The 15,282-nt window shown below is 46.2% G+C and overlaps 2 protein-coding genes across 2 annotated transcripts; one reads left to right on the forward strand and one right to left on the reverse strand.

The window, feature by feature from the left end:
* The first annotated feature begins 3,528 nt into the window (after window positions 1–3,528).
* LOC119353067 (acyl transferase 15-like) lies at window positions 3,529–4,847 on the forward strand. Its single transcript, XM_037619650.1, has one exon. The coding sequence runs from the start codon at window positions 3,534–3,536 to the stop codon at window positions 4,821–4,823; it is 1,290 nt and encodes a 429-aa protein (XP_037475547.1). The 5' UTR covers window positions 3,529–3,533; the 3' UTR covers window positions 4,824–4,847.
* Window positions 4,848–4,892: 45 nt separating this feature from the next.
* On the reverse strand, window positions 4,893–10,817 carry LOC119353066 (DNA repair protein RAD5B-like). The gene is made up of 17 exons (XM_037619649.1): window positions 9,938–10,817; window positions 9,694–9,827; window positions 9,444–9,579; window positions 9,306–9,356; window positions 8,951–9,109; window positions 8,694–8,848; window positions 8,523–8,607; window positions 7,935–8,141; window positions 7,545–7,688; window positions 7,302–7,451; window positions 7,091–7,158; window positions 6,883–7,005; window positions 6,678–6,777; window positions 6,410–6,522; window positions 5,722–6,295; window positions 5,549–5,620; window positions 4,893–5,422 (listed from the first exon to the last, which is right to left on the reverse strand). Exons 1-17 carry the CDS (start codon window positions 10,469–10,471, stop codon window positions 5,201–5,203), a joined length of 3,027 nt encoding a protein of 1,008 aa, XP_037475546.1. The 5' UTR covers window positions 10,472–10,817; the 3' UTR covers window positions 4,893–5,200.
* Between the last annotated feature and the right edge of the window lie 4,465 nt (window positions 10,818–15,282).

Below are 15,282 nucleotides of genomic sequence, written 5' to 3' on the forward strand. Positions count from 1 at the left end.
AAGCTCCAATAGCATGTAGAAGAGAAACCCTTATAAACCACTCCAACTCTCCTTTCACTAGCGATATGGGACTAAACTTTTCACTACACCTAGCGCCATATAACCCACATGGGTCAGATTTTTTAGAAATTGCTATATAGGCCTAGAGCCCATCTCAAATTTCAGCACCACCTCCAGTTCACCTCTTTGTCTCCAATGGCGCGGTGGGAGGAGCTCCTCCTTGTCTTCAGTTTTGGAGATGAGACGGGGGCACGCAAGCGCCGGCTGAGCCTAGGTCCGCGAAACAATGTCGAATTGAGGCGGAGGTAGGCTTTATGTGTGGTAAGCACTTTCTATTTGCAACTGGTCTATGCTGCTTTAGGTCGTTACATCTAGATAATAGACAATAAAAAAATATTTTAGCTCCAGTTCGTTCCTTCACATTTGGTTCGTTTATATAGTTGCCATATGTATTCCCGGTTATGCTAACGATCTTTGAGGGCTGGTTTACAGAATGAGCATCTCTTAACACATGCTGCCTATAGTTTTGCTTATTGGTTATAGTTTCAAATGCTTTGCTTAACTTTCAAACTACAATCGGTCCTTGCATACGACTCAATAAAATTATTCTTTATAAGATGTGTTGTTCATAGGTTACTGTTCGCTCCTATGTATATGTCGTTGGTAAATATACGAAGTAGATACAAACGCGTTATGAACATAATCACTTGCAGACCATTCACAAGAAGCGCCTTTAAAATAATTCACATAAATTCCTATTTATGTTTTAAATAGAGTAGTTTGCTTAGCTTCTTGGCCGCAGTTGATCTCTGCGTCAATTGGCGCAATAAGTCGTCTAGTTGACAACTATATTAGGTGTGTTGGGGATCAAGAGACTTATTGTATATTACTACAGGGTTGCTCCAGGGAGACTACATTCATTCTACACTTCTCGTGGGTTGTTCAGCCTTAGGTCATCGACTTGAGAGCAAAATTGATATTGTCCTACAATTCTCTGCGCTTGGAAGCCCAATAAAGTCTACAAGAATAAAAGCGCGTAGTAGACATCAAGCTTTTTTCTGATATCGTTGCTGGATAGGTAAGTGCTTGAAGGTGCCTCCTTTAGATATTACAATTGTATCTTTCCGTTTCTTGTTCACTAATTTGGTTTATGCAAGAAAACAACAACAAACTGAGTGTGCTTGACAATCTTTACCTTGAGAGCCTTGAATCAAAACCTGGTTATGAAGTATTCAAAGAAAAACTTATAAAGGTTACTGAATGTTCTGAGCATTAATCATGGTTGCAATAAAAAAACTAGCAGTAGCAACTAGCAAGTACGTATCATGACGAGAGAGAGAAAGAGAGAGAAAGCATGTGATGGTGTAGCCTGGGTAAAGGTGCACAAGCTAAAACAGATTAAAAAAGTGGCAAACAGTGAAAATGTAATATATGTACATTTAAATAGCTTTTACTTTCTCATATAAATTTATTTTACAAATATTTATTACCCTTGTTTTCTTAGTTTTTATCAACAATTCTGTGAAAAAACTCTGATCTGCAAAACAGACAGAATTAATGTTTAAATTATTATTTTATTTCTAATGATAAATAACTTGCAAACAGTACTCTCTCCATTGCTCAATCTAATATTTCCTCTGAAACCATAGTAAGTATCGTAGTTTTGAACTGAAGTTAAACTTAAACTTTATTAAGACAAATTTTAGGACGAACCTAGTATCCTTTTTCTTATGGTATTCTATATTGTGTAAATTCGGTATTACACAAATATATTTATTAAATCGTGCAAAGTTTTATAATTAATAATTAATTAGTTCAAATCATGATACTACTTAACTTCTTTTGTGAAATATGATACTACTTAAAATTACCCACATGTATGTGTGTTAATAACTATCTCTACACGTGCATGGCACGTGCCATTTAGTAGTGATCTATATGTATCAGTTTTCACCCGGTTTTCCGTTAATTAACTGGACAATTCTCTTCTTCTTAATTAATTGATAAGCCAAATCTATTGTCTCCATTTCAAAAAAAGAGAGTACAAATGGACAAGAAAAGTCTCCCGCCCAGTTTCTTTAATCTTATCTTTATTTAATTGCTATAACATCATGTCGTGTCAACCATAACCAAATCTACTAAGGAAGGCTGCATAAAGGATCTTGTGCGATCCACGGGAGAACGCCATGAGGGGTGGTGTGATGCACACGGCGAATGGCGTGACGCACCTACGGATCTACTAGTTACGAAAGGTTACGTGAATGGACTTTATAAGATTTGGCTTGGTGTGCCTCGAGGGTAAATCCAAGACTTGGTGCTCTCGGAGTAGACACAAAAATGTTTAAAATGGGGCAATATTTTCCTTGAAAACATTGTAACCTTAAGTGAGATTTTTGGTTTCTTATAATTGCCTAAAAAATATGTTAAGGACCATATAACTTGATAATTGACCTTGGTTGAAGAAATTTGAACATGCTCCATTAGGAATAACCTCCTCTCGCCGTTGGAATTGGTCTTGTTAATTGCACCCAATGTGACAAGTCTAGCAAGAAAGCACCTATTGGTTAGGGGCACGATTTCTCTCGTCTCTCTTTCCTAACCGTTGGATTGAAGTCCAATGGTTATTGCTCTTTTTCTCCTCCTCCTTCTCCTCCCCAGGTCTGATTTATTCTTTCTCTAGGCACCTTGACCCCTTTCCCCTTCCTCGTGGACCGGCCCATAGTCTCTTCTTCAATGGCGCCGCCACAATGTCTCCGCCTAAGGTCCCGTGAGCCCTCATCACCGAGGTTGCGGTCAGTCTAGAGCAATAAAAAAAATCAAAAAGACCCCATCTGCACCTCCGAGTACATTTCTAGTGCTCCTGGAGCACATATGCTTCCGCGCTTCTGGAGCACCTGGATCGTTGGATTGGAGATCCAATGGCCACGATCAGAGCCCTCGCAACTTTGCAGAAAAACACCCCTAGTAGTCTTGAAATTACACGGACGATGTTGTAGGTGCTCCTGGAGCATGGGAGCATATGAGAATATGAGCTCTGAGAGCATCATATATTTTTCTCCCTACGCACTCTCGCCCTCGCCTACACCGACGACGCCAGGCGGCTCCCTACCCGTTTTCGACGAGATCTTGGCTCGGCCTCGCGGAGGGCAAAGCGGCCGACTGCGTCGCCCCGTCTCAGGGCTTGTTCGGCAGTTCTTCGCGGAGCGGAGCGCCCTTTTAGCAGCTCCGCAAATTGTAACCGGAAGCCTCTCGGGGCTACACCGTTGCTCCTCCACACGGAATCGACCGACACGAGATAAATTCACAGACAACGGAGAAATGACGAATCCGGTTTAGTAAACATGGAGTAGTAGTTGCAAACGTGTAAAGGAAGGCAAATATTACTACAATTTACAAGTGATGTGTAAGTTTTCACAAGATAGTGTTGCGCTTTGGCGCGGCGTGTAACAAGGAAGTAGTAGGAGCACTTATACATACAGCCCCGTCGCCGGTCCACAACCGCAACTGTGGCGGTCCATCTTCACGAACCAACGATGAGCGCCGGGGTAGTGACCAAGTCGGCGCCGGTGCTCGTCGTCGGCCCGCCCGGCGGCGACGACGCCGTGGTCCACCTCACCTCCTCCTTCGACCGGATCGTCCCTCCTATCGGGGTCACCGCGCTGCTCCTCTTCGACCGGCCGATCCCCGAGCCGGCGGAGACCATCAGGACGGCGCTCTCGAGGGCGCTGGCCCACTACCGCCCCGTCGCCGGCCGCCTCGCCGACCACGCCGACGGCGATGGCAAGCTCATCCTGCGCATCGAGGGCGCGGCCGGCGTGCCGTTCGTCGCCGCGTCGGCGTCCTGCGCGCTGGCGGACGTCACGGCGCCGCTGCTCGGCGGCCTCGCGTTGCGGTACCCCGGAAGGCTCTGCCGCCACGGCGACCCCCTGCTGCTTTTGCAGGTCACCGAGTTCGCCTGCGGCGGGTTCGCCGTGGCCGCGACGTGGAACCACGTGCTGACGGACGGCGAGGGCATGGCGCAGTTCCTGGGCGCCGTCGGGGAGCTCGCGCGCGGGGCGTCCCCGGCGCCGTCCGTCCCGCCACTCCGCGCCGACGACGGCTCGCTCCTGGGCCTCCCGCCGTCCACGGTCGCCGCGCAGAAGCAGGGGGGCAGCCCCATGCTCAAAATGAACCTCGCGCTCCTCGACGTCACCGTCCCCGCCGGCCTGATCGGCCGCGTCAGGGCCGAGTTCGACGCAGCAGGCCTCGGCGACCCGTGCACGGCGTTCGAGGCCGTCGCGGCGGTGCTGTGGCAGTGCCGGACCCGCGCGGCCGTCGTCTCCGTCTCCGACGAGGCCCCCGTGACCCTCTTGTTCGCGGCGAACCTGCGCCGGCTCGTCGGCGCCAGGCCCGGGTACTACGGCAATTGCGCGGTGCTGCAGCAGCTGACCTCGACGCGCGGCGCGGTGGCGAACGGCGCGGCCGCGGACGTGGCGAGGATGATCCGGCGCGCGAAGGAGAGGATCCCCGGCCTGCTCGGCCCCGGCGGCACGACGACGGAGCAGGGGGCGGTGGCGCTGACGTACAGCACGCTGGTGGTGTCGAGCTGGAGGAACCTGGGGTTCGAGGCGGCGGACTTCGGCGGCGGGAGGCCGGCGCGGGTGACATGGCACTGGTACGGGGAGACGACGGTGCCGAGCTGCGTCGTGTGCCCGCCGGGCACGGACGGCGACAACGGCGGGGTCAGCGTGACATCGCTCTTCGTCAGGCCAGAGCACGCCGACGCCTTCCTAGCCGAGCTCGCCGCCATGTCGCCTGCATCCATGCCATCACCATCACCATGAATCTGTGAACTTGTACAGCTCTGACAGTGGAAGTTGTAATAATTCAAGTATGAAAAAAAAAGTTTCAAATGATGGAATTTTTTACTCTATGGTTGAACAGAGGATCAGCTCCTCATTTCAAACAAATTCTTGCAAGATTTCTCCTTCGAATTCAAGATAAACCACTAGACAAAATATACAGCTGCTGGCTTTGTGACTGGGGACACATGAACAAAATTGGAAGGGGGCACAACAGACACCCATTCCATCCCCACTCACAAAGGTCTGAACCTTGAGCCATCTTCCCTACATACTACTGCTACTACTACCAAGGGCCTGAAGCTACTACTACTACTACTATACAAAATCCTGGAGTCCATGGCAGCAAAGGAGCTCCATCATTTGAAGAGCATCTTGAGCTCCTCGATGCGCGAGCTGCGGACCTCCTCGTCCGTCAGCGCGCCGGCGATCATCCGCTGCTTGCACGCCTGCACCTGCTGCATCCGCTCCTCCACCGTGTCCTTGACGATGAACCGCCTCACCTGGACCGCCCTCTTCTGCCCGATGCGGTGGATCCGCATGATGGCCTGCTCCTCCACCGCAGGGTTCCACCATGGATCCTGTATCAACACACAACAGAACTTGGTTATTGTCACAGATTTTACTACCACAGGGGATGTATCACCAAGCAAAAGTAGTTCACTGAGTTCACTGGAGTGACACACAGGGTAGCAAGGTGGAATTACCATGAGGAAGACATTGGAAGCAGCAGTCAGGTTCAGGCCCACACCTCCAGCTTTGAGTGACATGAGCAGCACCTAATGAATTTCCAGGGATAAAAGATCAGCAAGTGAAAATGCTTCAAGAATTACTTGTACTTTTCTAAAAAGAAACAGAACAAGTAGATGAGCATACATACCAGCTTGTCCTTGCTTTGACTGAACTCATTGAGGACCTTCTCCCTGTGCTTCTGGGTCACCTTCCCATCAAACCTCAAGAACTTGATCCCCTTCTGGTTCAAGGGGATCTCGAGGAGATCAAAGAAAGAAGTGAACTGGCTGAACACGATGCTCTTCTCCCCCTTCTTCCCGAGGCCCTCCAGGGTCGCGAGGAGCCTCACCACCTTGCATGAATCCTTCCAGTTGTTCTTGGCGTCAACCTCGTAGCGGCACTGGACGGGCAGCATGATCAGATCGGCCTTGGTGATGGGGCTTCGGCAGATAGGGCAGGGGCCCCCGGCAGGCGTGCTCCAGCTGGAGAGGAGGCACTCACGGCACATGCGGTGCGCGCAAGGGGTGATCACGGGGTCATCGGAGGTCGACTCAAGGCAGATAGGGCACTCCGCGGCCGTGCCCTGGCGGATTTCCTCAACAACATCCTCTACAAATGCTCGTGAGGGTACAATGGCACGGCATCCAGAATCACTCCGTGCCCCTTTAAGGAACCGTTCCGCTAGCTCGTCAAGGTCGGTGTACTTTTTGGTATCAGCTTTGCTGCATATTGAAAGTTCAGCAAAGGAATTAGAAAATGAGCCAACTTTAGCAAAGGAATTAGAAGATGAGCAGATGAAATGCAAGGCAATGGTTTTGTTGCACTTAGTGGCTAACCTGATGACCAGGAAAGGGTGATCACAGCACTGCCTTAGACGAAGAAGTAGCTCAAGAATGTTAGCATAGTTGTTAAGAACATTGCCTTGTGCCACAAACTTATCGAACTGAACCTGTTGGAATGGAAAGACCATTTTGAGTTAGAAATGAAAAGAAACTCGTCCATGAACTATTAGATTCTCGCCAAGATGAACAAGAGATATAAAACTTCCTTCCTTTCAGTAACTAATCAACAAAATTTGGCCCATAAACTCTTACAAGCATATACCTTTGATCTCCTGAAAAGCGCTTCATAGAAATCACGTTCCTCGATAGACTGTTCGCATTCAACAACCTCAACATTAGCTGGTGGGAGGACCAATATGGGCCTGAAACAAGCATCAGAGTCATGTGGTCAACAATAGTTCCAAGATGGAAGGCACTTATTTATGCAACTAAGAGTTTCAAAGAAATACAAAATAAGAAGTGCATACTTTCCCATCTTGTCTTTTGTTTCCTTGGTTCTCCTCAGCATGAGAGGCCTAAGAATAGCTTTGACAAGCTTTAATCCCCTCTCATCACCATTCTCATAAGGTCTCTGAATCAGCTTCTGCCACCTGGAGGGGAATCAAAACGGCTTGTGAATCAGGTTATAAATTTTCAACCACAAGTATTTGAAGTGAAAGTCTGATAAAGCCATACCAATTTGAATTACACCATGGCTCCACACGTAAGAAGCAAAGAAGACTGTAAAGGTCCTCCAAATTATTCTGCAGCAAATGTGATCATTATAAGCTAGTGTTTCCAAAAAACAACAGGCTGGATAAGAATTTCCACAAAATTCGGTACTTGGAATTATCACATCTAAACATGTGATGTAATACAAATACAAATGCAATGGCTGAAAACACACCTGCAACGGTGTACCAGTTAGGCACCATCTGCATTGTGAGCTTAACATATAAGCTGCTTGGGCAGCTTTAGTTCTGGGAGACTTGATTGTATGTGCTTCATCAAGCACAATTCTATACCAATCTATCCTGTGAAAGGCACTGCTGCCATCCTGTGAAGGGACCACATTCATTAGCTAAATGAGGACACTATAGAAAAGCTATTACCTTCAAAACTGGACATAAAAGACCATTGACAAACTTACAGCTTTATGAGCTGACTGAAGGACACCATAGGTCGTCAAGACAACAGTATGTTCAGCCATCAATTTGAGGTCACCAGTTCTATCACCACCATAGTATACAAACACAGAAATTGCTCCCAGTGTTGAATGTGCTTCCAGTTCATCCTACAAGCAGGAATAAGGAGGACAGTGCTCACATTATTTATTTGTGTAGTGATTCTTACGGACAAACAAGTTGATTAAACATGCAAGGAAAAACATTATAAACTGCAATCTAGCACTGCAGTTTCAGCTATTCTGATGTTGATTGCAGACTCTAGCAGTTCATTTGACAGAAAATGCTTCTACTAAATAACTGTAACACCAGAGATTTAACATTTTTATATGAATCACTTCTGTAGATATGCTTACCTTCCATTGACCCAATAATGCCATGGGACACACAATAAGGGTACCTCCTCTTATATTGGGGGTCGAAGTGCGTGTTCTGGTATCACGACCTCTTACAGGCCTTATTATGTCTCTTTCTATGTAGTTGGACTGCTCCCCCCTTGGGTTCGACAGTATCAGGGCAATAGTCATGACAGTTTTGCCAAGACCCATTGCATCTGCCAGTATCTACAAAGGCAAAGATAACACATAAATACTTCTCCTAATAGTACCACATAACTATGATCCGGTGAGGCAAATGAAAGCATTGCAAGTACATAAGCAAATATAGAAACAAATTTCAAATCATATCTTAGGCTTAAAGTCTATCAACTAATATCAGTGTGGTAAACGTAGTGTCACCAAACATGCACAAACAGGATTTCAGAATCCTCAACAAAAGGCAATCATAAGTATTCATTTGCTATTGGAATAGTTAATGAACAATTCAAAACAGTATTAGCAAATCAATTAAGAAACAACAAGATGCAAGGCAAAATGATAAGCCCTACATTTTCCAATATAATGTAAACCAGGCACATACATGAGGAACCATCATAAAGGACTTACCCCTCCTCGTGTCGTCTTACTTAAACTTGGAAACTTGGTTGTCGCTTCACCAGAGAAAACATTAATGTACACAGCAGGAGCCCTCCTGAGAAGATAAACAATTCGGTGATTAGCACTGACCATTATCAAACTTCTTTTAAAATTATACAAATAACACGGAAAAGCACACACTTGTCAGCAATAGTGTAGGCACTAAAGCAGGGATCAATAGCATTTTTTGATTCATCGTCATCAATGCATCCCTTCTCCAATTCTGACATCCAAAAGAGAGCTTCTTTCTGATACGGTTTGAGAACAGAAACAAGAGTATGTGGTGGCTCTGCTTCCTGTTTTAAATGTTGTAGATCAATATTCAAAACGGTACATTAGTTCCCATGCAAATAGAGTAGTATGAGCAAGAGTGAAACAGAAATGCACTTTGTTGTTACCTTCAAGTCATATATTTCAGCTGTGCCAATAATTTTGTTCAAGGCAGCTTCCGAAATGGCCTGCTCATCAGCAGCTTGCTCCGGAAAAGTTTGCCCAGCTGTGCGGCGGGTTTCAAGTCCAACAATAGGAGTTGATTCGTCGTCTCCATTGGCATCACCCTAATTTATGTACCAGAAATTTCAATAAGCTAGCATCAAAGAAAGATACAGAAATCAAACTGGTTTACAAATGTGGAACAGCAACAGAAAAAAGAGGATTTAATTATCATGGTATACTTGCTTTGCTATAGATGCTAAACACACAAACTGAATAATTTGGGACAGTAACAGATAACAAGAGGATTTTTTAGCTCACCCTCAGATTCCACGGTCGCTTTCTCGTGAGCTCATCAAGAGTGAAATCAGCCTGCAAAACAAACATGTATACTGAATCAGCCATTCATCATGAACACCACAAGACCAGCCTAGTTGAATAAATTGGCTTCAGTGGTACCTTGATAGATGCCCTTAGCTTGAGTAATTTGAACAGGGCATGGAGAGGGTTGTCTGAATAATCAACATTTGCTGGAGCAAGCTGGCTCAAGGATGAGTTGTCGCCTTCGGTGAACACTGACTTGTGGATGTAGAAGCTGTAGGAGCAACATTTAGCAATGGTCAGACTTGCAGGCAAAATTGTGCAATGTACAGAAAACTAACAAAATCAATCACACAGCAAAGCACATTGTATCGTCATCAGTCATTACCTGACATAGAGCAAGATGTCCTGCATCAGCCTCAGTTCCATTGTCGGAAACACGATCTTCCCCTGGATCTTGACTTTGGAAGAGTTCACCAGTGGGACGAGGCACTTTGTCCACTCCGGAGACAGTTTTCCAATCTGCAATAACCATCAGAAGTTGCACAAGATTAAGATGATTCTGCACAGAAGGATGTCAATTCCAATCATGTGTTCACAATGCATCAGGAACTTAATGGAGAGCAGCTCACCTCTCCGGCGCGCTTGGTCGAGAAGCGCACAATCTGTAACAGCGACGCCGCCTTCTTGGCCGACATCTTGATGCCGCAGTTGACCCGGTCGTAGGACGGGAAGCCGAAATGGACGATCTCGCCGGCGTCCAGCATCCGCCTCCCGCTGTGCGTGGACAGCCCGGCGACGTAGGACTTGTCGACGAGGAACCAGTCGGGCTCCGGCGGGAAGTCCCCGAGCTCCGCCTCCGGCGCCGCCACGACCATCTTCCAATCGCTCTTCGGCGGGGCCGCGGTGGCCCTTGCCGGCTGCGGCCGCTGCCGCTGCGGCGGGTTCTGCGTCCTGGCGGGCTCCCGCGGCGGAACGGCCCGGATCGGCTGCGGGTCGTACATCTGCGCGGCCTCCTCCGGCGGAATCGCCCGGATGGGCCGCGGGTTGAGGTACGGCAGTGGGTGCGTCGCCGTGAGGTCGACCACGCCCTCCTCTTCCCGGACCCTCTTCTTCGGCCTCGGCGCGGCGTCGATGACCTCCGCCTCGCCGTCGCCGCAGTCCATCTTCACCGGCCGCGGCACGAGGCTTATGCCGCAGCCGCCGGCGCGGGGGCGGGGGCGGCCGCTGGTAACCTCCTCCTCCTCCTTGACACGGCGCGGCGGCGGCGAAGGGGCCACTTTGGCGGGAGGGGGGCAGAGAGGCCGCTCCTTCTTGGGGACGTCGACGGCCTCGGCCTTCACCCTGGCCGCCGGCGTCGGGGCAGCGGCAGCGTCGCGCTCCGCCTTGACGCGGACCTTCTCGGCGTCGAGGAGCGCGTCGATGGCGCGCTCGGCGGCGTCGTCGGCGTCCGCGCCGACGCCGTCGTCGAGGAGCGCGTTGATGGCGCGCTCCGGGTTGCCGCCGCAGCGGGAGAGCGCGGCGAGGACGCGGGCCTCCGGGAGCGCGGTGCCGAGCACGGCGCGGACGGCGGCGACCTCGGCGGCGAAGAGCTCGGCCTGGCTGGGGGACTCCTGCCAGACGCCGTCGCCCGTCATGGCGGCGGCCGGCGGGTCGGCGGGGATGGTGCTGGCCTCTTCCGGCGGCGGTGGATGGAGGGGGCGGGCGCGAACGGAGATTTGGAGCGCGGGAGGCGCGGCGGACGGGGGGAGTGGGGAATGGATTGAGGGGAAACCGGCGGGGTTTTATGGGGATTTATCTTTTTGGCGCGAGAGGAGAGAAATGGTTTTTGGCGGGGGAGGGAAAGTGAAAAGATTAGAATTGTGGCGGTGAGGTGATTTTTTTTTTACCAGCCATCTAAATAAAGACCCCTAAATTTTTTTATCTTAATAAAGGACCCCCCACACACACACTCTCGCATGTGTACATTGTGATAAGAGTGTACAAAATACATGTATGAACTAAGCGATTGTTCTGTTGTGTAAGATGTTATATCGACTAGCCCGGACCCCGGTTTATATAATACTAGCACATACAGTATGTCTGTGCGTTGCAACAGAAAAAATTGATATTTTGTGCAAGCATAATGTCCCACGGCACCAGATTTACTATAAACAACATGCTGCAACGCAACATCCTTCTACAAAATGAACATAAAAATATAGATGCAATTTAGCCTTGTTCATATTTTCTTTGCCGGGCATAATCTCCCACTCATTCTATTTATTAAGTATAATCATTCCTTTAGTTACCATGACGTCCTCATCCATTTCAGTCGGGAATCAAATTCCTTCATTTTCTAATTTATTAGTAACCCCAACACATTAAAGCCTCATCTATTTGAATATTCTATTTATTAAGACCGCAATATTTATTTTAGTTATTCCACATGTTTACCCATAATCTTTCCTTTTAATTAGCCGCATATGTTTAAATATTCTACTTAAGCCCATAATCCTCCTTTAACTAGCTCATTCGTTTAATTAGTGAGTCCTAAACATAAGTACCGCCATTCGTACATTTAAAGCGAGTTGGAATTAGTAAATGTGAAAGGTGCTTAGGAATATCAATGACCTGGAGATATAGAAAAAGTTTGATTATTCAAAAATGAAGAAAACTTCTGTCAAACTTGGAGGACATGTGGTGTGTCCGCTTAAAAGCGTCCAAGGTAGGCATCCCGTTACCATGCATGCGAGATTAGGGCGTGGGGGCAGCAGGAAGGAAATACATAAACAATACTTGCATGGATGAATATTTGAGAAATTACTCTTTAAAATATCTCTTTTTTCCATCCATGAGATATATCAGTACTATATATAAAGAACTGAGACTCTGTTGTTTCCAACAACCATGAGATATGAGATAGGTCAGTTGGACCATTAAATTTTATCCAAACGCAGGTTGCGAGTTCGATTCTTGCTGCCGCATCTTTATTTTGGCAGCAACTTAGTCCTCGAGCGACGGCCCAACTTGGCCCATATGCGTGAGATGTGAAAAGAAGAGGCCTGAATTACTTGATTTCGTGGACAGGTCAAGGTGGGCCGGACGCACGAGACGGGAGGATGCTCGATCAGGCGACGCACGAAGCTCAAAATTTAGTACCACCTCGAATATATTTTAAATTCAAACTGAAAGCGTAAAATTTCAGGACCTCTTTTTTTGTGCTTCTTACACACTTCCATTTATCCAGATTTTGATAGCCTCTTCGGTATATTGCATTGCCCACTCTCACATCGAGACATGGTGCATCCTTCGCCGGTACATCTAAACCCTGTGGGAGACTTGCTCTTGCCCTTCCAGACATAAAACGTCTTTCTCCTCAAAACAACCACCACACCTCTATGTATTATGACATTTTCATAGCCATTCTGAGATACATTGACATGCAACTTCCATTGTTTCTCTTCATTACATGACCTATGTTTTCATTGTCATTTTGCTTTGCATGATCACATAGAGCTGACATGATAGTTGTGGCAAGGCCATTATTCGTCATTATTTTACATGTTATGCTAGATCATTGCACACCCTGGCACACTGCTAGAGGCATTCATTTGTAGTCATTATTTTCATTTTATGGTTGTAAGTAAATAAAAGTGTGATGTCCATTATAGTGTGCCTCTACTGTGGGATAAAGAAAAGAGGTCAAAGCACCCAACAAAAGAAGCCAAAAAAGAGTCAGTTAGAATTATTGGGATTTAGACCATCTGTTATATCCAATAATTTATAGGAAAGTCCCATAGGCCCATGTGGCACGTTCATGCATGACAAGAAATAAGCTAAAAAATTGCGCTAGTGGAAAATGAAACTGAATGGTGACAAATGATGACATTCATCTCCTCATTGATGGCATCAATACTTTCGTTTTAGTTTCATTTCTTCATTAGTACATTGGTTTCTTCATTCTGTGCGGGCTAGCATATTGTGTCGTGCAAGAACTTGAAATGATTTGCCTACTAATGGAAGACAAGACTTACCACTTAATAGGATTTTTAGTGCGCCTGTTTCTCCTCTCCTTAATGAGAATTAGTGCGTCCATTTCAGTTTTATCTCGTTACTCCTATAAGAGGTCACTCTTTTTGCCGATGAGACACAACTCCTCGCGTTGTTCCAAAGCATTGCATCGCCTACCTCTTTCCCACCCCGCTTCCCGACGTGCACCGGAGAGTGAGACAACATGCCTCTGAAACCTCGCCTCTTGCGATCCGGTACGGGAGAGGGGCAATCAGGTTTTTGGGAAGCGTCCTTGCGCGACTGCTGGATTCTTGTTCATCATGGTTGCGAACGGCGACATCACTGACGACGAGTTCCCCAACAACAACTTCTACCCCGACGTCAGCGACATGATCTGCACCTTCTGCTACTGCGTCGTATGCCATCTTATCCTCACTGTTAGGGCTAGCATTTTGGTTTATTGTTAGTAGCGATTGACATGGATATGATGCATTTTGCTTATGATTTTGATTGCACGACTAGTCTCAACGAATTGTTGCTAGTTTCTAGTTTCAACACTATATTGCTATTCATGTTTTATCCACTATTTGGATTAAACTAAATAGGAAAATGCCTAATTATTTAACATAGCCCACAAAAATGAGAGGAAAGGAGAAAGGAGCACACTACTATCCTCTATACACACTTGTGCTTTAAAGTAGCACCTTGTACTTTACATATAGAGTTTTCATATTCCTCTTTTTTCTTATGCTAGTGGGATTTTTACATTATGAGCACTTGACTTGCATATTCTGATGATGAGCTTTCTCAAATGCTCGAGGATGTGAGTGAGAAAGTTGAATGCACACCCACTTAGTTGCATCATGAGATTTTTCATACACTTAGCTCTGGTGCATCCGTTGTTTAGCAATCCCTACTTCTTGCATCAGTATGTATTGTAAGGCCTCTTCATTGTCTAACGATCAAATGCATTGATGTGAGACTTTATAATTTTTTGTCTTCTTATAAAGTCCCCACCATTATTCTATTTTCCATCCAAAGTGCGAAGACCAAGGTTTGTGAATTGAACAGTAAGCAAAGTGCTAAGTAGTTGAAAAGGACTCGTCATGGATTCAGTTACTTGATTGAAGCTCTAGGTGTGCTATGATAAGATGTTTGAATATGATAAAGCCTTAAATGATTGAGAACATGAATATGATATACATACGAGTATTGCTTGGTATTACATGAAAATATTAGTCCATGAAAACAATAGTAATTTTTTACACATATTAATGTTACTTGCTTGTTATCAATTGTAGACTATTGCTTTGAAGCACTTTTGTCTTGAGTTCAGACCATTTCACATCATTTGATCAAGATTATGTTGAGTAGCATTCAACATCAAAAAAAACATTTCTCTATCATTTACCTACTCAAGGATGAGCATAAATTAAGTATCAGGTACACTAGTTTTCAATGAACAAAAGCATCAAATGTACCTGAACAAAACTGCGCATCAGATAAATCTTTTAGCATGCATGAGCAATTGATGAAATTCTCAATATAAACCACCACCAAAATGAACTGGCAAAAACGAAATAAAGCTTGTTGAAGTCCATGAATACCTCGAGCATCATTGGTGGCGTGTCGAGGAGAAATGAGTGCTTAAGAGCTAGTGGTCAAGAAGATGGAGACATCGAAATCAAGGGAGTTGGACCATCAACATACCTTAGCCTGAACGAGGCCGCCCACCACCTTAGAATTGACAGTAAATATTTCAAAAAGGGATGATAAATTCATGAAAGTGAAGTTACCAAGCAATTATATTGCACAACTGGCCATTACAAAACCATTATATTGAATACCAATAAAACACCCTGATTTAAAGGTTGAAGAAGACTATCATCCAAAAAGCTGTTGGGGAACGTAGTAATTTTAAAATTTTCATACGCACACGCAAGATCATGGTGATGCATAGCAACAAGAGAGGAGAGTGTTGTTT

This window comes from Triticum dicoccoides, chromosome 2A (genome assembly GCF_002162155.2).
Source record: "Triticum dicoccoides isolate Atlit2015 ecotype Zavitan chromosome 2A, WEW_v2.0, whole genome shotgun sequence".
In the NCBI taxonomy this organism is placed as follows: domain Eukaryota; kingdom Viridiplantae; phylum Streptophyta; class Magnoliopsida; order Poales; family Poaceae; genus Triticum; species Triticum dicoccoides.

Excerpts from the sequence above, each read along its gene's own strand:
- LOC119353067 (XM_037619650.1), top strand. The coding sequence starts at position 3,534 with ATGAGCGCCGGGGTAGTGACCAAGTCGGCGCCGGTGCTCGTCGTCGGC.
- LOC119353066 (XM_037619649.1), bottom strand. The coding sequence starts at position 10,471 with ATGGACTGCGGCGACGGCGAGGCGGAGGTCATCGACGCCGCGCCGAGG. Across the intron at positions 9,110-9,305 it reads AGCGACCGTGGAATCTGAGG|GGTGATGCCAATGGAGACGA; the intron begins GTGAGCTAAAAA and ends TACATAAATTAG. Across the intron at positions 8,849-8,950 it reads CTGAAATATATGACTTGAAG|GAAGCAGAGCCACCACATAC; the intron begins GTAACAACAAAG and ends CATTTAAAACAG.